Source organism: Podarcis melisellensis (assembly GCF_964234715.1).
Source record: "Podarcis melisellensis genome assembly, chromosome: 6".
NCBI classification, from domain to species: domain Eukaryota; kingdom Metazoa; phylum Chordata; class Lepidosauria; order Squamata; family Lacertidae; genus Podarcis; species Podarcis melisellensis.
The window spans coordinates 69,576,688-69,601,308 of record NC_138538.1 but is presented as its reverse complement, the minus strand read 5'-3'; the positions used below and the strand labels follow the sequence as shown (position 1 = coordinate 69,601,308).

The 24,621-nt window shown below is 42.8% G+C and overlaps 1 protein-coding gene and 1 long non-coding RNA gene across 2 annotated transcripts in view; both read left to right on the top strand.

Moving 5' to 3' along the window:
- Window positions 1-24,621, top strand: part of LOC309371563 — a 170,659-nt gene that overhangs the window by 123,869 nt on the left and 22,169 nt on the right. The gene's annotated exons all lie outside the window — the stretch shown is intronic.
- Window positions 209-22,894, top strand: SELENOF (selenoprotein F). Its single transcript, XM_081914338.1, has 5 exons — window positions 209-362; window positions 2,395-2,562; window positions 17,270-17,333; window positions 21,358-21,407; window positions 21,946-22,894. The coding sequence occupies exons 1-5, from the start codon at window positions 294-296 to the stop codon at window positions 22,075-22,077; spliced, it is 483 nt and encodes a 160-aa protein (XP_081770464.1). The 5' UTR covers window positions 209-293; the 3' UTR covers window positions 22,078-22,894.

The following is a 24,621-nucleotide window of genomic DNA, read 5'->3' as shown; positions in this document are numbered from 1 at the left end:
GCTCCTTTTCCCGTGTTTCGTAGCGCAAGAGGCCCCCGCTCGGGTGTTTGCGGAACTGCCTGAGAAGAAGCGCCCCAGATTTTCAAAGGTTTTGAAGCGGCCCAGCAGCACCACAAAAACACCCCAACCCTTCCCCTTCTTACTCTTCTTAGAAGTCATTTTGATGGTTATGGGAGCGCCTGAGCGGCACTTTACTGTTTCCTTCCGATCAGGCGGGGTTTGGACGCCTTGCCGGTTGGAGGGGGGGCTATCAAGGCATTTCCGTTGGTGCCGTCGTCGGTTGGGGCGCCAACATGGCGGTGGGGAAAGGAGCAACGGGGTTCGGGCGCTGCTGGGTGTGGCTGCTGGCGGCGTGGCAGGCGGTAAGGGGAGTCTTAAAAGCGGGGGTCGGGAGCGAAGGGGCTCCGCGTGAGGGAGTGGACGGAACCGTGAGGAGACACGGAGTCACTTGGACCCAAAACCAGACCAGGCCTGTCTGCTTGCTTGTCGTGGCACCTGGGACCATGGCCGTAGCCGGGATTTTTGTTGGGGGCCGGCAGGCCTTTTGTTAGGGGGGAGGAGAACCTCAATTAACTATGTATTTTTATTGATTTTTAGGGGGGACAGCTGCCCCTCCTTGCCCCCACCCAACCCCTTGGCTACGCCCAAGCGTGAGACATCTGTTTCTGAATAAACAGCCGCAGGTTCAAACTGCGGATTTGTTCCCCTTGGTTTTCTCACCTTCCACCTTGCAGGAGCGCTAGCTTAAAGAAAACAATTGTGTGTGTGCATATAGACATAGGTGCAGCGGGGGGGGGGCAGACCCTCAAAAATTATTGAACAAACTGTGGTTCTGCCCCCCCCCCAAAAAAAGGCAGAAGCAACAGGCGATTTGGGCGAACGCAATAATTTTTCAGCCTTCCCAAAAAACCTACGCCCATGTATATATAGATATCTCCCTGGTTTAACTGGCCGTCCTTTTCTCTCCCCCTTGAAATGTTAGCCTCGCTGCAGATCGTGTATTAGAAAGCTTATGCCGTGGCTGATATGCGAGTGTGTGCAATAACCTAGAAACACGCCCCATGGAAGGAAACTGCTCAAGCCAGTAGGAGTTACCAATGTAACCCGTAATGGCTGAGATTCAAGTCTACGTGTTACAAACAGGATATGAAAGCGAGGAGCTTAATGGCAACTTAAACCGAGGTTGTGGACGCAACAACAGAATGTCTGGGCGCACTTTTTTATAACTAGAATACAAAGCTGGAAATGAATGAACTGCAACTAAAATACTATGTTCATTTTTCATGTGCTCTAGTCCTTTCCCTGTCCACCCCCCTAATATTCTTAAGGGGTCTGTTCTCCAGTCTTCAGAGAGAAGCTGGAAGCCAGGAAGCAGACAAAAATCCTCCTTTTCTTCCACTGCAGTTTTAATCTGAGATCATAGATGCAGTACTGCTCCTGGAGCTCAGAAACAGATTGTGCTAATGAAATTTCCAGTTGCAAAATGCACCTAGAACAATGGGAGTTTCGAACACTGCGTGTTACGTTCTAAGAGACCCATGTTCGAAGCCTTCTTAGCTATAAAGCTCACTCAGCATAGCCTGCTTTGCAGTGTGGGGTTGTTGTTTTTTATCGTAAATTCATCGGTTAAAAAATGAATGGATGCCAATTCTGAACATTGAGCAAAGTTGAAATCTTTGGACATTTTGTGTTTTAAAAATAGACCTCACTCTCTCCCCGCTCCACCCTCATCATCAGCTGTCATGCTACTATAGACATCAATGAAACTTGTGAAGATTGTAAGGCATTAGTGCCTGTTTTTGAAATGAGAAAAAATTAAGAACAAAGTATCAATTTAGTTTAGCAACTTGCAGTAGCTGTTAAACCAAAATGCCAACATTACCTGTCTTTCTTTTGCTCTCCTCTAGCTCTGAAGAGTTACCACAAATTTGTAATATGTGTTAACTGAACAGTTTAAATTATGTTAATCCATAATACGGGGGTTGTCAAAAGCCTGTTTTCTTTACAGTCTTCAACTTGTAACACCATGCACTCATTCCCCTATTTTAATAATTTACAGCACTTTAAATGCACTTTTTCTGGGAACTAATTCACATTGTGTCCAGTGGTGCTAAATCAAACTTGTATTTAGCATTGTCACTGTAATACATTATATTCCTATTTGTGTTTATGGCTAGCATTTAGGTATGCACTTTGTGCTGTTTTGTTTTACAGTTTGTGATCTTTGGAGATATCTTCAGCTATGTGCCATTGCATAGATTTTTTAGTGATGAAGTGAGCTCAACTCCTTAAAGAAAAAGCTGTGTTATGAAGTGATGGTTTGTTACACTTTAGAATGGTATGGTTGTTCATTCAGATTTTTAAGTGAATTGTACAAATCTTAATTGCTTTTAGGCATCAGTATATGGAGCAGAATTATCATCAGAGGCCTGCAGAGAGCTGGGCTTCTCCAGTAACTTGCTGTGCAGTTCTTGTGACCTTCTTGGCCCGTTTGGCTTAAATGATATAGAGCCATTGTGCAGAAAGTGCTGCCAAGAAGAAGCCCAGTCTGAAACCAGAAAGGTAGGTTGAATAATTAGATTTGAAGACCTGGACTATTATTTAAAGTGTGTTAACATGAATGAATTCCAGACCTAAAGCTAATTGTTTTATTGTATTTTTTTAGCAGCCATTTTAATACCGGTTGTTGACATGGTTCTTCTGCTAATGTTATCTGTGATTGAGTCCCTTAATTCATGAATGTCACAACCCTCTCTATCTTCTGTCTGCTTTCTGCATCTTGAAAAATTGAGGTATATTGCAGGCTTGAACAGAAGGGAAATGCACAATTAGTGAGGGAAAGGGGCAGTTTCACAATTGCAGAAATGTTAATTTTATATCACTGACTTTGGTTAAGTGGTTTGGTAAAAGGGCTTGCTTTAGTATTATAACTATGTATTTGTCAATTTATATACTGGTTTACTGCCAAGATGGATGGGGGAATTTGGATCATTTTCCTTCCCACCCCTTGTGTGGTGTGTATGTGTGTAGTTTGTTGTCTCTACAATATTCTTTCTGAGCTGTCGTGATCAGAACTGGACGCAGTAAATCCAAATCTACTCACACCATAAATTTATATAAAGGCATTGGGATACCGGCAGTTTTATGCCTTGCACAAAATGTGAAGAGTTCTTGTTCTGTTTGTACTGTTTTGTTGATAACAACAACCACCCAAAACTCTGTGTGGGGCCAAGTGAGGTTCCATTTTCAATTCCTAATGCTGTACTTTGAGTACCTATACTTATTGGTTCCAATGTAAATACATAATAGCATTCAGTAATACACAGACACCATAATATAATAATTAGCATCCGCTTTGCAATATAGATGGAAATTGACGTTCCTATTCACATGATATAGTTAAAGAAGGCTCCATCAGAAGCCCTGCATCCAAATATGCATTGCCATACAAGTGTGCAGATGTCTGTCCACATCGATCTGCACATGGGGTTCCAAATTGAGTAATGGAGTCTTTGCACAGAAGTGACCTTCCTGTACATCCTGTGCTCAATTGACCAAGCAATATTTGCAATAGATGTAGTGTCTGAAAGGATTGTGTTGCTCAGGTTAATATCTGCAAAATAAACCTCCACAAAGTTAATGAGTCCAATGGGTCTGATTTATACTTTGGGAAATCTATTCTTATTTTGAAATTTCCAAATGTTTGTTGAACAGTTTTACAAAAAGTAATCAACTTTGAGAGCATCAGAAATTCCTTGGATAAGCATTTTTTAAAAGTCTTGCTGTTATAGATGAGCAAGGAATAGAGGTTGAAACCATCAGGCTGTTAAGACTTAATGAAGCCACTGGTTCTAGAACACCAACTGACTGGATTTTTTTTGTTACAGTACATGGTATTTTGTGCTTTTGAAGGAATTTTGGGAAATCTACATGTCTTATGAAAATTCTACTGCTTGCAGACTCTACAGGATGGTATCATGGAATTACAGAAATCTTGGGAATATATTTGTATTATTTGGCTAAAATTGGTACTGCACAAATATTAAAATTGCACACAGCATATAATCTAAGAAGAAAGACCTGCACTTTAAAAAAGGGAAGAGGATTCTAATCTTGCAGCTCAAACAATCTGTGGAGATGTTTTTCCCAAAAGGATTTGGGAAGCTATAGGTAATTTTAAATAATTATTTCAAATATGGAATCCAAAATAGCTTCCTGTGCTAGAAAGTATATAGTATATTCATTCATTCACACTTCTATGGAAGTAGCTGTTCAGAAAAGTAATTGAATCAAATACTAGAGATGCTCATTGGGTATGTTTTAAAAAACCCTTTTAAATCCTTGGTGTTAAACCCCAATACTATTAAACTAAAATATCCATAGGCTAGAATTCATTTTGCAGAAAGTGAACAGGAAGCAAATGGGGAGCGGCAAAGGAGGGTTTGGGCCCAGAAAACACATGTCCTCTGATGCCAACTTCTGTCACCAACCCCAGGATCACTTCAACAGCAAACTGGGGCTGCCCCTTCACAAACCAGTAGTGCCATGTGAATTGGACTTGGAAGATGCATTCCCTCTGACTCCAGTTCTCCACCCTGCTATCAGTGACGACAAAGTACAGCTGCTCTTCTGCTAACATAGAAAAAATGACAGTATGCAAGTTGAGGGGGGAATGAGCTAATCTGAAGAGTTTTTCTGTTTTAAATTGCTGCAATAATTGCATTTCCTGTGGATTTTCATGTGTGCTCTCTCCTCTTCTACTTGTATACATCATCATTTAAGCAGCAGTCATTTAGCTAGGGTGTGTGTGTCCCAATTTATTCCCACTGAGAATCAACAACATCGCTTTGTACAAGACTAACCTGCTAATTTTAGCAGATGAGTTCTCCATATTCATTATACTGAGGGTGCCCTTTGGGTATTCCTGTTGATTCAGGGAAGGTCTTCAATCAAGTGCCCTTCAATTGTATGCTCAGTGTTTCAGAAATCCTCTGCTCCAGGGAGCAGCATTTGTCATGAAGAACTTATTTATAGAGACTTCAGAGCTGCATTACTTACAAATGGAAGCTTCTCTGAATATTTTATCTTGAAAAGAGGCATGAGACTAGACTATCTGCCATCTTCATTATTTTCAAGAACTGAATCCTGACAGTTTTTATCAAACAAATGTCCTGTGAGCAACAGAAGGAAACAATGGCCTTTGCAGATAATCTATTGTTGCTTTATATCCAAGTGCCTTCACTTAATTCAGATGTGGGGATCTTAGCTAGAATCACTGCATTGTTGGGTGCAACTTCAACTCGTTCAGCTTCAGAATGAGTTGTTTTGATTAGAAAGAAGAATTAAGTTTGAGCAAACAGTTATCCATACTTATTCATCCCTTTTTACCACGGGCATACCAATTCATCTGGCATATGTGGCATGGAAAGCATCCCTCTCTCCTCTCTTGAGGACTCTGAGGAATCCAGTGTACAGAGCTTCCTTGCTTCCTGTTCCTCTTGTGGATTACTTCCGTTTCTTTTGGTAATTTTCTTTTCTCTCTCTCCCCACCCACTTCCTACATACCAACACCTGAGGGCCATCAGTTTTTCATGCCAAAGGTCTGAACTGATGGCTTACAGAGGGATGTTTTTCTCCCCGCTGGCTGCTCCCACCTGCATTTCTCATCTTTATTCTAGAACAAAATCAGTGGATACAGAGACTGCTATGCATGCACACACCCCTCTGACCAACCAAATCACAGCATAAGTGCTCCTATGTTGCACATTGGGGGAAATTTTGGGACTGGAAATTGCCACCAGATATTTTTGCTCTGACTATTTCCAGGAGCGCTTTAGGAAATTTTGAAAGAACAAGCATGCCGTGGTTGCAGTAACGACAACAGTGCGACTTTGTTCCAGAGAACAGCATGCTTTACAAATGGTGAACAGTCAGGACTTTAAGGTTAATCAAAACGGATGACTGAGAGCATGCAAGTGCATTTCTGCTGACCTTTCACACTCCCTGACTCCCATGCCTTTCTGGGTTGGTCCTCCATTCCGCTCTGTGAACTGTATTGTTTTAAGAAGGTTTTAAAACAAATCACGTTTGACTTGAAAGAGGCCTTGCTAAGTGCTAATTCAATAAAGTTGATGATATGAGGTCAGGCTGGTCAGAGCGAGCATCAAGAGAGTAACAAGCATAATTAACACTCTTACAAATTGAGTAAGAGGGGATATTTCTTACAAGAGTCCATTGTTTCATGACAGCTAGGGTTGCTGAAGTGGCTTCTTACATGGGCTTGCTGTAATTTATCAAATACTCAAGCAGAGCACCCTAATGTGCCCGACTGGACCCTTGTGGTCCCTTCCAGTTCTAAGATTCTGTGACTTGGAGACGGGGGAGGGGGAGAGAAGAAGGAATTGGAGAAGAAAAATGCTTTGTTCTCATCATGAGAATCATCCTTCTCCCACTTCTGCTGCCTGAAGATTAACTGCAGCTCTAGTCATCGCCAAAAGAAGAATGAGTTCAGGCTACAGAAGCAAAAGATGGCAAAGGGAGCCGAGCTGTTCTGATCATTTATGATCACTCTCAGAGAACCTGGAAGTGCTTTTTAGGGACACAGAAGACGAGTTCTTCAGGAACGGCAGTGAGAGCAGCAGCAGAGGCTGCTGGCTACCAGTTGAGGCTGCTGATCTGCTTGTTAGCAAACTAGTCCTCCGAAGCTGCATTGTATGATTTGTGTGATTCACACGCCTGTCTGTGAGGAGCATGAGAAGGGAAGACAGGTTTATCTCTCTTCCGGTATGGGACTGTAAAACTGTACTTTCAGTTTTACGCTGTGAGTTCTTTTGCTCTCCCAGCTGAGAGAGAGCACCATGATTGCTTGTCTGTATATTCTGTAAATAAATTAGTAGTTTAGAACTACAATTTCTCTAACTTCTTGCTGTGTTAAGCCAGAAGTACAGTAAGCCAGTGCTTACTGGTGTAGGTCGCTGGGAGCGCCCTGGAGAAGAAGGGAATGCCTTTTCCAGAGCTACGCTCACCAGGGTACATCCAGAGGAATTGGGGCTACAGACACGCCAGGGCATTTTCTCCCAACACTGCTTTGGTGCACAGTGGATCTTGGGGTCTGGTCATAGGGGAGTTCAAAGAGGTGTGGCTGGGGAGGATGCTGTGAGGACACATAGAAAAGCCTGCCAGGCTGAATTAGTTCTGTGGATCATTGCCATAATCTCTTTTTCTTTAAAAAAAATTGTTACATTTATAAATAATAATTGTAAAACTGTCGGGTAAATCTTGGCTGTCCTAAATATGTTTATTTCTGCTGTGCTGAGTAAAACTCTCTTCCTGGTGAGTGTGCTTGGCTTGCCTTTTATGCTAAGGCTTAAATTGTCAGAGAGCTGTTCACCTAGACCTAGTTCACATGGCCTTGGCTTACTGACAACATGGTGTTCATAGTACTTTGGCCCTCTCATGGCCTTTTTGCTGCCACACTAAGCCATAGTTTAGCTTAGCATGTCATCTGAACCAGGCTCTTGGTTGCTTCACTTAGCAAAGCAGCACAAAGCTCATGGAGGCTTTCAGCTGTAAATCTTTTTAATAAATGAAATCCTCCAGAACACTTTTGAGAAATAATTGACAATACTAATATTTGAAGAAATTATTCTTCCATGGAAAGAGATAATGGGTTGTGTTCAGCGTAGCGCTAAGTAAATCCTTGTTCTAGCAGAGAGACTTCCACTTGCCCACTAGGACTTCTGCACCCTTCTTCTCCCTCTCTCAAATTTGTTTTGGGGGTTACCCGAGCCCTTTGGATCAGATCTGAGAATGCAGGGGGAGGGTACACATGATGGGGGAAGAGAGGGAGCGAAGCCCTGCTGTGTAAGCAGAAGTTGCATTTGCCCAAGGATTTAATTGAATACGGTCCTAAGGTTTTTAAATGAAAAGGTGTTCATTTCAAATACTTGTTTGACCACCCTTCATCACTAAGCAGTCCCAGAGTGCCCCATATGGAAACAGTTAAAGACCAATAAAAGCAATTATATCACGGAGATAAGAGTCATCGAAAAGCAGATTTAAAGTAAACTATTACAATTGTACCTTGGAAATTGAATGGAATCCGTTCCGGAAGTCCGTTCAACTTCAGAAACCAAAGCGCGGCTTCTGATAGGCTGCAGGAACAATTGGAAGCCCCGTCAGACGTTCGGCTTCCAAAAATAGTTCACAAACCGGAATAGTCGCTTCCAGGTTTGCGGCGTTTGGGAGCCAAAATGTTCGAGAAATAAGCCGTTTGGAAACCAAGGTAAGACTGTATTTGATTACATTTGTAAGGCTATCAAGAAAATATAAGCCTTCCAAACAAAAAGCACGGTGCAGTTAAATCCATACTTGCTACTATGAATTATTTGGATCACTGCAGGTTCAAGGCCTATCTGCCCTGTACTTCATTTCCACTCTGTTTTTGTATTTGTACCAAATATGCCCCATTCCAGTGATCTGTGCATATGAACAGGCTTCCTCACATGTGCTTTGTGAAGAACTGTCGGCATAAATCACATACATACTTGAGTGTCTCCATATTCTTGTACAACTAATTGCACTTAATGCCACATAGGACTGCAGCTGGATTGAGGTGTTGACCCTGTAAGTACTAGCAATTTTCCATCGATGTTAGTGAAGGCAAGGCTTTATCCTCTTATACTGAAATGCCCTTTGCTCCTTGCAAAGAAGAAAATATTGCAGTAGCAATAAACAGTTACAAAGTATTGTCCTAACACTGGCAAATTTGCTCCAAACAATGCACGGACGACTTTCAGCGTCCGGAAATCCTGTATCCAATTTCAGACTAATTCAGAAGAAAGTTGCTTTAGCAGCATTACTTTAGACAGCTGCACGTTGTAAGCCTCGCTCTCTCCAGTGCAGAATGATGCTGGTTTCTGAAACACGGAAAGATGAAATGGAGGCGAAGGTAACTGTGCATGAAATTGTAGTAGTAGAAGAAATTGCCAACATTTTGCAGTTGCTGAAAATAGCTGCACTTAGGAGTGTCTGTTACCCTATATCATCTGATTGAATCAAAGAAGCTTGTGTCCTTAATTGCAGGTAAATATGATTGTTAGGAGAAGCCGGGCGCTCTTATGTTTTGGTTATGAATTGTACTAAAGTTGCATATAAAAATGCATAGTGCTCCGAAATCTGTAGAACCCACTGACGCAATTTTAGCAAAGCTATTACATACCATTGTCAGCAACATCTCTTATTTACTAAATTATCACTTTGTGTTTTTGTAAAAACGGGAAGATTTCCACCAAAAGAGCAGCAATCTAAAGGTATTCTAAGTCAACTTTTACAAATAGTGTTTTTTCTTACAACCGAGTGATGTCTTTGTGCAGGTGGCTGCTGTCATCTCCACCTTCATGGATGGCAAACAAGAACTTGAGGACCTTGCTTGAGTTTTTGGGGACGACAGCCCTAGCAGAGCTATATGAGAAAGGGTTTTAGCTGAGCTAATGGTCATTGGCCGCATTTGGACATCACAACAAATCACTTTTGTGGTGCATGGTTCCCATTCTGGCTCCCATGCTTTCCTCCTCCTTTTCCCCCAGCACAGCTGCTTTGGTTAAAATATGCCTAGTTCTGTTGGGATATGGTTTATGAAGCAGACTCATTTCAACAAACCATAGTTATGGTACACTACAGTATAGGGTATTATCATTATTATCATTATTTGTACCCCACCAATCTGACTGAGTTGCCCCAGCCACTCCGGGTGGCTTCCAGCATATATAAAATACAATACAACCTTAAAAAGCTTCCCTATACAGGGCTGCCTTCAGATGTCTCCTAAATGTTATATAATTACCATATTTTTTGCTGTATAAGACTCACTTTTTCCCTCCTAAAAAGTAAGGGGAAACGTCTGTGCGTCTTATGGAGCGAATGCAGGCTGCACAGCTATCCCAGAAGCCAGAAGAGCAAGGGGGATTGCTGCTTTCACAGCACAGCGATCCCTCTTGCTGTTCTGGCTTCTGAGATTCAGAATTTTTTTTCTTTTTGTTTTCCTCCTCCAAAAACTAGGTGCATCTTGTGGTCTGGTGCGTCTTATAGAGCGAAAAAAACGGTAATCATCTCCTTGACATCTGAAGGGAGGACATTCCACAGAGTGGGCATCACTACCGAGAAGGCCCTCTTCCTGGTTCCCTGTAGCTTTACTTCTTGCAATGTGGAACTGCCAAAAGGCCCTCGGTGTATCCAAGTTGAACAATGGGGGTGGAGATACTCCTTCAGATATACTGGGCTGAGGCCATTTAGGACTTTAAAGGTCAGCACCAACACTTTGAATTGTGCTCGGAAACATACTGGGAGCCAATGTAGGACTTTCAAGACCAGTGTTATGTGGTCTTGGCAGCCATTTCCAGTCACTAGTTTAGCTGCCACATTCTGGATTCATTGTAGTTTCTGAGTCACCTTCAAAGGTAGCCCCACTTGAAGCGCATTGCAGTAGTCCACATGGGAGATAACCAGATAAATATGGTTATGTCCCTGGCTAATTGGGAATCAGAAGCGAATACTTATTGACTCTTGGTCACAGCTGCAATGGTGGTCAAGGCAGGAACATGGAACAGCAGAGAGAAGCTAGTCTTGCTTCCATCATGATAAATCATTGTTTATTGTGATGTCTGAATTACGTACTGAGAGCAATCAGAGGGTGTTGATGCATATGTGAGCTGAGCCTTGGAGCAACCTGGAGTTGATCTAGGTGATCCAACATGCTTTTCATGGACGCTTTTCTGGATATGTAATCTTCGGGTTACAGCCGCAGCAAACCCGGAAGTGTATACTTCCGGGTTTCACTGCGCACACATGCACAGAAGAGCTCAATCGCACCGTGCGCAGAAGCGCACCTCTACGTAATTTTCGGGGGGTGAACGGACCCCCGGAACAAATTAAGTTTGTATCCGGAGGGTCCACTGTATATAGAATACAGCCTATGTCCTGTGTCTGCAGCATCTGGATTTTAAGTTACCTTATACAGTGGTACCTCTGGTTAAGAACTTAATTTGTTCCAGAGGTCCGTTCTTAACCTGAAACTGTTCTTAACCTGAGGTACCGCTTTAGCTAATTGGGCCTCCCGCTGCCGCTGCACTGTCACCACCCGATTTCTGTTCTCATCCTAAAGCAAAGTCTGTAAACTGAAGCATCTGTAACCCGAGGTACCACTGTATTTTCCCTCCCTCCCCTCCCCAGTCTTAATCATTCTCGATTTAGGAAGATGGTTCTGATGTTGATGTAACAATTCTTTAACACAGTGGTGGTTTTAAAATATTTTTCCTTTTATGCATTAGTCAGCAGTCAGATTAGTGTGATGTCTTCCTTGAGCTTGCTTTCCAGGGAGATTTGTGCTGCAGGGTATGCCTGAAGCTAACTTGCTTGCTGCGCTTGGAACTGTGACATTTGGTCGGTTGTTCAGCTCTGTGGACCAAGGCTCTCCAGATAATTGCAGAAGAGCTCAAGGAAACCAGAACGCCGCTAAAAAGGAACCCCTCTATCCTTTCTTAGATATATATTTTAGGCAACCTTCAGTTTCTTCCCTTCATTTCAGTGGAAATATAGCAAGCAATGGAGATGTAAAAGGTTCAGTATTAGGGTTGCCATATGTCCAGAATTTCCCAGACATAGCCAGAATACAGCTGTGTCTGGGTGGAAGTCACTTAAATGTCTGTGAAAATCTGGACATATGGCAACCCGTGTCGGCAGTTTCCTTTAAAAATAGCTCAAATTTTGCCAAAACTCTTGTGTCCAGATTTCTACTTTTTGAACTATGGGAACCCAACTCAGTGTAGATATAACGTGGCCAAATCCCAAGCAAACAAGGAGGACATGGTTTTTCCTCTTCCCTACACAGTTTCCTCTTACAGCTTTTGCTCTAAGAGTTCTGCAACCAAAGACAGCTGGCTTTTCAAGCTGAATGGCAGCCTCTTTCTTTGGTATTCAGAAAGAGCAGCAGGGAAATGGAAAGCAAAGTTCTGGCTCTGAGTGTGTTCTCTCATATGCACATGTACACTCCTTTAAACCTTACACATAATGCTGCTTGTCTCGGGCAGTTAACTCAGCTGTCAGAATTGTTCCCCTGTCAGACATGTTCACATCCTTGCGACTTTAAAAAAAAAGTGGGAGGGGTGTTGCCCGTTTGCTTGAACCCCATTCAGTGCTTTCACGTTCTCCTGTATGCACACACTTCTCAGAAAAGGGCAGAAGGAGCCAGAATGGACGGTTGCCATTTGCATTCTGCTTTTTCCATAATGCAGTTCTAATGGCAACTGCCCTTTTGTCTGGCCTTAGAGCTACAGGAGTTAAACAGCCTGCAGAGGAAAAGAACACACTGGCGCCACTTTCAAAAGCAGTGCTAGGAAGACCCTTCTGTTCCCTCACCCAAATATCTCTATTGAGAGCACCAGGGCAGCATCTGTGGGTGTTTCTCATAATGGTGAGAAGTTGGCAACTTTGGGGTGGGGGGCACTGTGGAATGGGAGCATGGCAGCATGGAATGGGAGAGTGCCAGAAAAGCGTATGAAGGGGTGGGGTGGGGTGGGGAAAATGTGGGATTTAAGCAACGCGTATAAGCAGAAATATTGCTCCCCATCCTACCAAGGCTAATATGCCAGTATATGAAAATCCTTTTTACAATAACTTGATAAATCCACTTTTCCAGTAACTATTCACTTTCAAAAACCTATTTTGTGTAGCAAAGAGATAAAAGAGGTAGAAATATTTGAACGGTGCGGATCTTTGAGAATAACTTTATCTGGGTTGCCATGCAGTTCAGAGGAATTGATAATAGAATGCATTTAGTGCTTTGGGCTGATTTTACTTTGAGTGACCTGATTTCACTTCATTTTAAAGTCTGTTTCATTCTGTTACACTAATTAAAATGCAGCTGTCAGCTTTAAGGATTTTGACTTTTATTTTTAGTTCTATGCAGCCTTTATGTCTCTGGGCTACTGCCAGAGGCTCTATCAAAGTAGTGGTAATTGTTCATTGGGCCAGATTCTCATCTTGCTCATGACAGTATCAATTGATAATGATCCTTCTCCCCCCCCCCACCCCCCGGTTTTCCCCAGTTGTCATATCCTTATTACAAATGAAACTTTGGAATTTTATTCAGTATTTGCCTGGCGTGACCATTGCAGCTGGGAGTAAAACATGGATTTTGGGTATTCATATAGCTTCATTTTATCTGGCTTGTGGATAAAATGAATAACACCTAAAAACATAGAAAAAATAATAAGTAAAAAACAATTATGCAACTCCTCCCATTTGTCTCTGTTTGCCTGCTCTTTCCCAGAAACCAAAATGGTAGCTCCTTTGGTAACGGCTTGTCTGCGACTGGACCTAATGGTCAGGGGTCCCTTTACCTTTACCTTTACATGAATTCAAGTGGTTTAGAATTATCAGTTGGCCTTGACTCTTTGCAAGTATCAGTAAAAACTCAAGCTATCATTTGTCAGTGTGAAATACCATTGCAGTTGAAGTTTTGGTTTTTATAAAATAGCTTTCAAATATTTTGTTAATAGTCCAGCATACAGATATTACTTGGAGAATGTTTGACATGATAATTAGCAGAGAAGAATTTTCAGCAGCAAAATTGTTGCCAGTCATCCTGAGAAAAGCCAGATAGAAAATTCTCAGCACTAATATTTGTAGACGATACAAATACAAAAGGCATAGAAAGCATTTATACTCACTCTGGGTCAAACTTGACAGTTTGCTTGTAAATCCAGATGGTGAAATATACCCAGAGAAAGGTTAATTGTTGCTTGTACACTAAGGAGTACTTAGAAATGTCAGAGTATGCGAAAAGCTGAAATAAACATAGAAACCTTAAGTATGACATTGCTTAATCACATGCACAGGAAGATTAAATTCAGCTTACTAAATTAATTCTAACTAGACTCTTGCAGCTGAAACAGCTTCAAATAAAACTTGGAGATAGTTTTATGAAAATTTCTCAAATATATTTGTGGAATTGAAGGAACATAATTATTTTCTCTTGAAGTGGAAGTCCATGCTTACTGATGGTTCAGAGTTTACTTATTCACAATGGACAGTCTTGTGAACTTCAGTATTTTTTCTTTATTCCACCCTTTTTCATTCCTCTTCTGGAAAGAAGAATTGACTAATGCAGGTCACACAACAAGCACTTCTTCATCCCAGTCGTTAGTCACAATCCACACAATTTTTGGTGTCAAATTGAAGGACAAAATTTCAGATCTGACTTGAAACTTGGTTTTAACAAAGTTGGCAGTGCTTCAATTTAGGTAAATACCAATGCTTCAAATACGTAAATGAACAGGCTTACTGAGATTGCTTGCTTTTGCAGACAAACTCTTAACTATCGGAGTGATCATGGTCAAAAAGAGTAGATGGCATGGGAATTCTATCTTAATAATTATGAAAAGTATTGCATGGGGCAAACTTTGGTTAATGGCAATAACCATTGTTGCTATTGAAGGTGGTACTGTGCAATGCCAGGCCAATGATTCATAAGAACACTGCCATCCATGACTTAATCATGGATGGAGGACTTGACCTGGCATGTGTAACAGAGACTTGGTTGGATGAAGCAGATGGGCCTGTCCTTGCCGCTGTTTGTCCACCAGGTTTCTCTTACGCACAGCAACCCAGGCCTTGTGGGCAAGGGGGCGGGTTGCAGTGATTTTGTTAAAACCAAGTTTCAAGTCATTAGTTTGCACCAGGCATCCTATTGAGAAGACCCAGTTCTGGAAGTTGGGCAATAGGGGCAGTACAGGATTCATTTTGGTGTACCAACTTCCCCACTGCATCAAGGATTCCCTGCCTGAGCTGCTTCAGGTCGTGGCGGATGTTCTCCTGGAGACACCTCGTTTGGTTGTCCTAGGGGATTTTAACATGCACGCCAACACGACCTTACAAGGGGCCGCTCGGGACTTCGTGGAAAGCATGGCCTCCATGGGGCTGTCCCTGAATAAGTCTGGCCCAACTCATAGCCGTGAACATGCCTTAGACCTGGTGTTCACCTCTATGGATGTTGGTGATCTGACACTAAGTAAAAGCGAAACTGCCATGGTCAGATCACTGGGAGCTGGGGGCACTGTTATACAGTGGTTCCGCTCCTTCCTCCTGGGCTGTGTTCAGAAAGGGGGGGTGAGTGTTCAGACCCCTAGGCTCTCACTTGTGGGGTGCCTCAGGGTTCTGTCCTCTCCCCTATATGCAGCCACTGGGAGAGATCATCAGGAGGTTTGGGCTGGGTGTTCATCAGTATGCGGATGATACCCAGCTCTACCTCTCTTTCAAATAAGAACCAATGGAAGCAGTGAAGGTCCTGTGTGAGTGTCTGGAGGCGGTTGGAGGATGGATGGTGGCTAACAGATTGAGGTCGAATCCTGACAAGACAGAAGTACTGTTTTTGGGGGACATGAGGTGGGCAGGTGTGGAGGACTCTCTGGTCCTGAATGGGGTAACTGTGCCCCTGAAGGACCAGGTGCACAGCCTGGGAGTCGTTTTGGACTCACAGCTGTCCATGGAGGCGTAGGTCGATTCTGTGTCCAGGGCAGCTGTTTACCAGCTCCATCTGGTACGCAGGTTGAGACCCTATCTGGCTGCGGACTGTCTCGCCAGAATGGCACATGCTCTGGTTATCTCGTTCTTGGACTACTGCAATGCACTCTTTGTGGCGCATGCTCTGGTTATCTCGTTCTTGGACTACTGCAATGCACTCTTTGTGGGGCTACCTTTGAAGGTCACCAGGAAACTACAACTAATCCAGAATGCGGCAGTTAGACTGGTGACTGGGAGCAGCCGCCGAGACCACATAACACCGGTCTTGAAAGACCTACATTGGCTCCCAGTACGTTTCCAAGCACAATTCAAAGTGTTGGTGCTGACCTTTACAGCCCTAAACGGCCTTGGCCCAGTATACCTGAAGGAGCATCTCCATCCCCATCGTTCTGCCCAAACACTAAGGTCCAGTGCCGAGGGCCTTCTGGCGGTTCCCTCATTGCGAGAAGCGAAGTTACAGGGAACTAGGCAGAGGGCCTTCTCGGTAGTGGCACCCGCCTTGTGGAACACCCTTCCACCAGATGTCAAAGAGAACAACAACTACCAGAGTTTTAGAAGACATCTGAAGGCAGCCCTGTTTAGGGAAGCTTTTAATGTTTGATGGATTACTGTATTTTAATATTTTGTTGGAAGCTGCCCAGAGTGGCTGGGGAAGCCCAGCCAAATTGGTGGGGTATAAATAATAAATTATTGTTATTATCAACCCCAATCTAGAATAACTTAAGATGCTCTGCTGGCCCGGAGGTCCCCATTCCACCTCTCAAAAGTGTGGATGAGCAAAAGAATTGCTGCACTTTGTGGAATTGTATAGTTGTAGAGAATTGGAAGAGACAGGGATCCCAAGGGTCCTCTATTCCAACCCCTTACAATGCAGGAATCACAACACGGGGAAGCCCTGTTGTGGTGAGGGGCTGAGTCACACTGGGATTCACTGGATTACAGCAAGCCTTATTGCTAAGCCTGCCCCAGGCTGGCATAGCTCACAGCAGACCTTTGCCCGCCCACACCTTCTGCTGTGAGCAACGCCACCCTACCTGTCACTGGTTTGGATTGCTCTGTCAGTTGGGGGGGGGGGATATTGGTTTCAACAGAATGTCAGTGCAACTGACTTTCACTGGATGCGCACCATCACATTTATGAAGATGTAACTCACCTTGCTGCATGAAGTTGTACATCTTCTGGTTCATCCAATCCTATAGGTGACTTTGCTTGGCCTACAGAATGTATTCGTGGTCTGTGAAATGGAAAGTTAACACATAGGTGGTATTCTGGTGGTATTGTAGTCCTGCCCTTCAAACAATAACTTCAAGCATTTGCTCTAGGAGCATTTAGGCTATCAACGCTGAGTCCTAGATGAATTCATTTTTAGTGAATTATTATTCTGAACAGTGATGCCACGGAAGCCACCTTCTCAGGTTGGAAAATTGGCAATTCTTCTAAATTTACTTACTTCTCTTCCTAATTTCACCGAAGCCAATAGATGCTGTATTCAGAATAGATTAGGCAGGTCATCATTCTTTCATTAGACTTTGAGTTTTGAATAGCAGAGCGATAATTTTGCAACCCAATAGGAATAAAGGGGTTTCTCAAGGGACACATTACAACCCTCTTATATATACATTAGTTGTGTCATTTGTTTAATTGATTTAGTATTTTCTTCCCTAAATATATTTTTTCTGTTCTTTTGCAGCTCTATGCAGGGGCAATTCTTGAAGTGTGTGGATGAAAATTGGGGAGGTTCCCTCAAGTTCAGGGTAAGTGAATTTACCCTGCATAGAGTAAATGCAGGGTAAATTATTTTTAGTTATTTAAGAATGATCACCTAAAGGAAGACCTCATGCACCTGAATTTTTTGCATGGATCCTGAAGCAAAACCCTGTCCTATTGTGTATATACATTGATAATGGGAACTTACTTTTATGTGAAACATATGAACTCCAAGTAATAGGAAAGGGCAATTTAAAACACATGTCAGTTTTTTCCCCCCCTAGGTGAAGTAAAAATTGAGCTGCTAAGTAGTTGTCTGAAAGTACTTTTCTCTATCGTTTTCATTAGCCTTGTTTTTGAGCAAGTACATTTTAAACAGACAAGTCATGTGAATACAAAATGTCAGAGTCACTTCCTACATTTGGGATTTCATTAACCTTTTTGAACTGAATAAAGCCAGTCATTTTATGACTCTTCTGACTGTCAGACGTCTTTTATTCCTGATGGAAGAAGTGGGTGAGATCTTGCTCATCATACTTTGAGGATAGAAACAGAAACAGAGGAAGTAGTGAGGGTGGCAGGCCAAGGCCACCGGATTTTCCCCTTTGCCACGAGTTTTTTCCTGTGTGTGCATTATTCACAATGCTTTAAAATACCCACATGTGCATAGCCATGCTTGAAAAGAGAATCTTAATTGGAGCAGCTTTAAGTTCTATTCTGCCAACTGACCCATCATCTGTGATTGATAGGTAATGGCTTTCCTTTTTAATTTCTCAAGTATTTATTTAAAGCAGTGTTTCCCAAACTTGGGTTTCCATGGTTGTTGTTTTTTTGAGTACAGTTCCCATCACCCCTGACCACTGGTCCTGCTGGCTAGAGATGATGGGAGTTATAGTCCAAAAAGTTCGGGAAACACTGATTTAAAGCATTTTCATTCAGCTCTTTGCTGCTTAAAAAAATCAGTAGTAAAATGCATAATGCACAAGGAAAAATGGGGGGGGGGGCAATCTTTTTTGCAGCTTCTTAAAGTTACAGTTATAACTACGCTTCCTCTCCTCCCCTACAGCTTTATTATCAAAGCCAGGGTGATGCTCCTGGAGGTTGCAGCCGGAGAGGGAGGAGTTCCTCACTGCACCCTCCAGGAAGGTCAGCCTTGCCCCATAGCAGCTAGGCTTGAAAAGAGCCTAATTGCAGCATGGGGGAGGGAGGCAGAGACAGTTGTGGTGGCACTGCCTTATCAGCCCCCCCCCAATGCCCCCTCTAAAAGCAGCCTCTTGGTGAAGAGGAGGTGCTGGTGTCTCCTCCACCCTTGTTCCTGACGTAGACCTTCTTTCCTGGTGGGTACGTGGGTGCTGGTTTGTGGCTCACCTAAGGTGCCAAAATGTCTGGGGCGAGCCCTTGGGCCACCCTATTGGTGGTTTCTCACCCCACTATACAGTCTTGGGCATGCCTCATCCTTTGAACCCAAAAAGCCATGGACTGAACCTGGGACCATCTGTGTGCAAAGAACATGTTCTACTGACCTACGGCCCTTCCCCAGATGGCTGTAGTAGGTCTGCACAAAATACAGGCGAGGCCCCTTTGCTCCTTAAACTAAGCCTCATTCAGCCCTTTCTTTGTATGAAGTGGCTCATAAGACCTGACTTCACCCTGATGGGTTCTTCGGCATTTTTTTGTGGAGCTAACCCCCCGCTTTTCTTTCTGTGGGGATGCAGACCATTCCTGCATTCTGCACACCTATACTAAAATCTTCTTGCATCTCAGCTCTTCCTATTTGTATAATTTAAGCCACATTTGTAGCTTGTAGGGGGACCAGGCAGCTGCGTTTGCCCTATCCTTCCATAGCCAGGTTGCCAAGAATTTGAGATTACACAGTGGAAGTGCTGCTTGTCAAGCTGTAGCTGCATCTCTTTGCACATTGCAGTTGGTTTTAACCAGTGCTTTTTTTTTTCCTTTAAAAAAATGTTTAGTGGTACTCTCATTTCCCTACTCATATTGAAATACTGCCCCTCAATGAGGCCAGAAAGATGCAGTGGTTTTAACTGATGGTGAAAGATGGATAATAATTATGTTGTTATTTATGGAATTTCTTATTTGAATGCTGACTTTTTTCTGGGGTGGTTTACTTGCTCTTCTTTCATATGCACACACTCTCGGGGCTAACAAATAGAACTTTAGCGGATAGGTTTTCATCTTGCATCAGTTTTTTCTCTCAGCTTTTGAAGCTCACTCATCCTCGGAAAGCTTCCCATGTTGAGAATATCTCATCAGAAAACGAAACTGTAGCAGGTTGTCTGCAGGGTGTTTTTTTTAACCAGAAGATGTCTCAATTCATTTTTCACTAGATTTAGAAAGCTGCCAGTGCTACAATATGTCTGATAGTTTAAGTTGACATCAAACATAGCAAAGTTGGTGTTAGATTTCCCCCCGCTACCCTCCTGCTTCATTTTGTTCTCCGCATAGTGTGATCTGTTCTGTCTAACATCATTGCACCACTGAAACAGAAATGTGTCAACAAAGAGGTGTGCACAACTGCTAGAAACACTAGATGCTTTTAGGCCATCATTTGACCAAGCAACTTGCAGCTCACCTGGACAACTTAACAGTGGGCCTCAGGCGAGCAGCTGAGGGACGTGTTCATCCGGCAGCTGCCATAGTGCAGAGCTTTGCAGCTACTGCAAAGCTGTCAACTTTCCCCTTTTCTTGCGAGGAGTACTATTCGGAATAAGGGAATTTCCCTTTTAAAAAAAGGGAAAAGTTGCCCGCTATGATCTATTGTCACACAAGAGACATATAGGGAGAAAGAGCAAACATGCAGTGTTCAAAACTCCCATTGTTCTGGGCGCATTTTGCAACAGGGAATTTCATTAGCACGAGCCGTTTCTGAGCGCTGGGTGCAGTACTGCGCCTAAGATTTCTGATTAAAACTGCAGAGTGGAAGGAAAGGAGGACCTTTTTCTGCCTCCCCACTTCCAGCTATTTTCTGCAGACTGGAGAAGAGACCCTCTTAAGAATATTAAGGGGGTGGGCAGGGGAAGGACTAGACCCTGTGAAAAATGAACATAAGATTTTAGCTGCAGCTCATTCATTTTCAGCTTTGCATTCTCGCTATAAAAAAAGTGTGCCCAGACATTCCATTGTTGCACCCCTAACCTGAGCTTAAGGTGCCCTTTAGCTCCTAGCTTTCATATCTCCATTTCTAACACTGCACATATGCAGGGACAGGAGATAGGGAAGGGCAAATTAAACAGGAATGTGGGACCCTGTTTTTCCATCACACCCTTTTTTAAAAAAAATATATGAAAGCCTAACGATTAGTCCAGAGTGTAGTACGACTGTTTCCAATCTTTCTCCCTGGGGTGGGTCACAACAGTTCATAGCACAACATTAAAAACAGTTTTTATTTATTTGAAATGCTGGTTGTTTCTGCCTAGTTGCATCTGACATGTGCCTTCTTCAGGTGAGTGAAATAACTCTGGTGGGGGCAAGGGGACACAGAATGGGAAGCAAAATGTCATGTGCACATTTAACAACATTTGCTCCTGGTAGAACAAGTATTCACTAGAGCTTAGACCTCTCACTGCATTTTAGCTTTGGTGATCTGTGTATATTAAAAGTCTACCAGCACATCTGGGGCGCCACAAAATAAACCCAGGAAAAGGGTTGTTCAATAAGTGTCTGGTTCTTGTTCCTGCAGATGCTGTCTATATGTGACACAAGTGGGTATTGCAAGTCTGGCCCTACCATAGGATACAAGAAGGCAGCTGCCTTGGGCAGCGGCTGCAAAGGGGCTGGGAGTTGTGCCAGAATTGTGTCATTGTGTCCTTTGCCTCAAGCAGCAAAATGTCTTGTGTCTTGAGCCAGCCCTCTGTATTGCCATGACGTGTTCCTGTCAGGCAAGAGCAGAGGGCATAACAGGCACTACAATTCCCTTCTGCAATATGGTGAATTTTAGACTACAATTATACATATTTCTGTGTTTCATCTCGACTTTGAATCTTGTTCATAAGGCAAAAGAAGAAATGCTCATTCAGTTTAGAATAACGCTTTCTCTTTGCCTCCACATTCCAGCTTTCGTCAGGAGTGACAAGCCCAAACTGTTCAGGGGACTGCAGATCAAGGTTTGTACTAGTTTCTGTTTTTTTGAATATTAATTTAAACCTATCAAATGTTACCTTAGAATTGGATAAAGATGTGAATTATGCATCTGATGGGTGGAAATTTTCAGTGGAAGGGGACAGCTCAGTTGGCAGAGCAGGAGACGCTTAATCTCAGTGTTGTGGGTTCAAGTCCCACGATGGGCGAAAAGATTCCTGCATTGCTGGGGGTTGGACTAGAATGACCCTCGCGGTCCCTTCCAACGCTACAATTCTGTGATCTGTAAATAACTGATTAAGCTTAGTATGGGGAGCACAGCAATACTGAGTTTGTACATCAGCCCTGAGTGCATTTTGTCTTTGAAAATAATAGCTATGCTGGTGGCAGTTCATTCTGTCTGGAATCAAAGTCTTGCATATACTAGTCATTGTTTCAGAAAATCACCCTACATAGCTATACATTCAGAATGTATGTACTTTTGGAAGTAAGAAAGTGAAGGTTGAGCTTGCCAGATGTGTTGAATCCAGGCAGACAGTAACTTTGGATTTCTTTCCTCTGCAGTACGTACGTGGTTCTGACCCCGTACTGAAGCTCTTGGATGACGGTGGGAACATTGCCGAAGAACTGAGTATTCTCAAATGGAATACAGACAGCGTAGAAGAATTCTTAAATGAAAAGCTAGAGCACCTCTAAAACAAAACAAAAAAATCTTGATTATTATGTTTTGGGTTTTTTAAAAGTTTTTATTTCTCACATCATTTTTCATCATGGTAATCTTCTCAGACAAAGTGTGATAAACCCCGGAAATCATTCCAGCTTCTGCATTAATTTCAGAGCCATCCCATACTGTGTGCTGCTCAACATCTTTTAATTAGGAGCTGAAAGCTTCAAGCACAGCACATTTGACAAATTGGCAGGCTGAACAAATGGCCTGTCCTGGTACATTTCAGCTCATCTTAGTGGATGGATATCATTAATGAAATGCTTTGAGACAAATGTAATGCAAATACTCAAATTTGTAATAATTGGGCCATTTATTTTTACTGGCAAAGCCTTATTTGTCAGCTCCCAATAATTGAGATGATTACTCTGCTTTTTTAAATTTTTTTAATACACTGCCACTCTTTGTACAGCCATGGGAAGTTGGAGCCAAATAATATGTTCTCTGCCTCCCAAAGAGACATTGGTTAGCATCTTTGCATTTTGTATTTCCCAGCTGTCCTTTTTATAGAACCGTTATTTGCAATACTCATAATGAATGCCTGCTCTGGAAGAAGAAGAAAAAATCATTTGTAGTCTTGTTCTGATGGTGGAACTCGTGATCTGCAGTGACTGAAGAATGCTAGGGGAATGCACTTTAATGATGACTACATCTAAAACCTCTAACAAAGGGCATGTGTAGGTCTGAGGTCAGGTGCACTTTCTTAGCAAAGTTCAACGTTCATTCAACAGACATGAGTTCCCTGGAGGGGAAAAAGTTGGAGAGGGCAATAAAATCTGTATCACAAAATCTGTATCGAATGTCTCATTCTTCAAAACATTTTGCCTGAATGCACTTAAAGGTAACTGTTTTGCTATAGGCCAGTTTATCCAATAATTTTTATGTTGCAGAACTGGGATATCTGTCAAAATGGAATGATAGCTTAAGAATAGAATCATTTTTTAGCCGGTGATTGTACAGATTCAACACCTTGCCCTGATGATGGCACCGTGCTGTCCAGGTTGCTGGGCTGCAAGTGTTTTAAGTTCTACTCTTAAATATTGTACCCAGTGTAGAAATGGAAATATGAAAGTGAGGAGCTAAATGGCACCTTAAACCGAGGTTGTGGGCACAACAACAGAATATCCAGGCGTGCTTTTTTAATAACAAAAATACAAGGCTGAAAATGAATGAACAGTGGCTAAAATATTACATTCATTTTTCACAGGGTCTAGTCCTTCCCCTGCCCACCCCCCTAATATTCTTAAGAGGGTCTCTTCTCCAGTCTTCAGAGAGGAAGTGAGGAGGCAGAAAAAGGTCCTCCTTACCTTCCACGCTGCAGTTTTAATCAGAAATCTTAGGCACAGTACTGTGCCCAGAGCTCAGAAATGGCTCATGCTAATGAAATTCCCTGCTGCAAAATGCGCCCAGAACAATGGGAGTTTCGAACACTGGTTGTTCCTGAAAAAAAACAGGCAACAAACACAGACTCCACAGTGCCCAAAAGAGACTCTGTTGCAAATTTGCTTCTCAAGCGTTGGTTTGAAGTGCTTTCAGTTGCTCGAATGGCTAAAATGTGCCAGCAGCTCTTTCATACATTTTCTTTAAGAGTGTAAGGTGGCTGTGTTGTTTTTTTTTAAAAAACAAAAATACTTAAAAGGTGTGAATGCAAGAAACAGATATCATACATTTGGCAGCCAAGCGTGGCTAGATCTCTGTGCAGAACTGCTGCGTGCCTAAATAGGTACAGGGAGAGAGCAGGAGTGAGTACACACTGAGTGGGGATCTGCTTTTGTGCCATAAATATTTTGGAGGGGTGTTTAAAGCCCAAACCAGGAAAACGGGATGGTCAGCACAAAAGATTTCCACTTGAACAATGGACACACACACACACATCCCTAAATCTGTCCAAGTTTTCCCTCAACCCTCTAGAGAAGATTTTGGGGATGAGGCGGAGCACAAACCCAAGAGAGGGAAGTTCTAGTGTGCCATCTTTGCATTTATGGAACATATTAGCTGGATTCCACCTTTGGACTATAGAGTTACAGGAAGCTGAAGGCCTTGCCCAGGAGCAAGAGATGATGCCTATAGGAAGTCCACAATCAGAGCATGAAGGCAATAGTTGTTCCTTAATGAATGGTTTTCAGCAGCATGCTCTGTCCTGCTTTATCCCATGGGCTCGGAAGAGCTTTTATCCTATTTTCCAAAGGTTCTATCCTCAAGGGTCACGCAATCTAAGGCTATTAGAATAGTGCAGAACAGCAAGACCCATGGAAGTGGGATTTAAGGGGAACAAGTTGCCTGTCATGGGAAGACACTTGAGAACGTTCCACGATGTTGGGCTTAGAAACCCTTTTCTGCAGTACATGGAACTTTGGGGTTGCTCCAACACATGCCGGTCAGGGACAATGTACCGTATTTACTCCCAAGTCTAATGCACCATCGAATCTATAACGTGCACCTCAATTTTCAGAACCTTGAAACCCAAACAAGTATTTGCTGGCAAATGTGTCATGGAATCCAATGCACACCTTGAT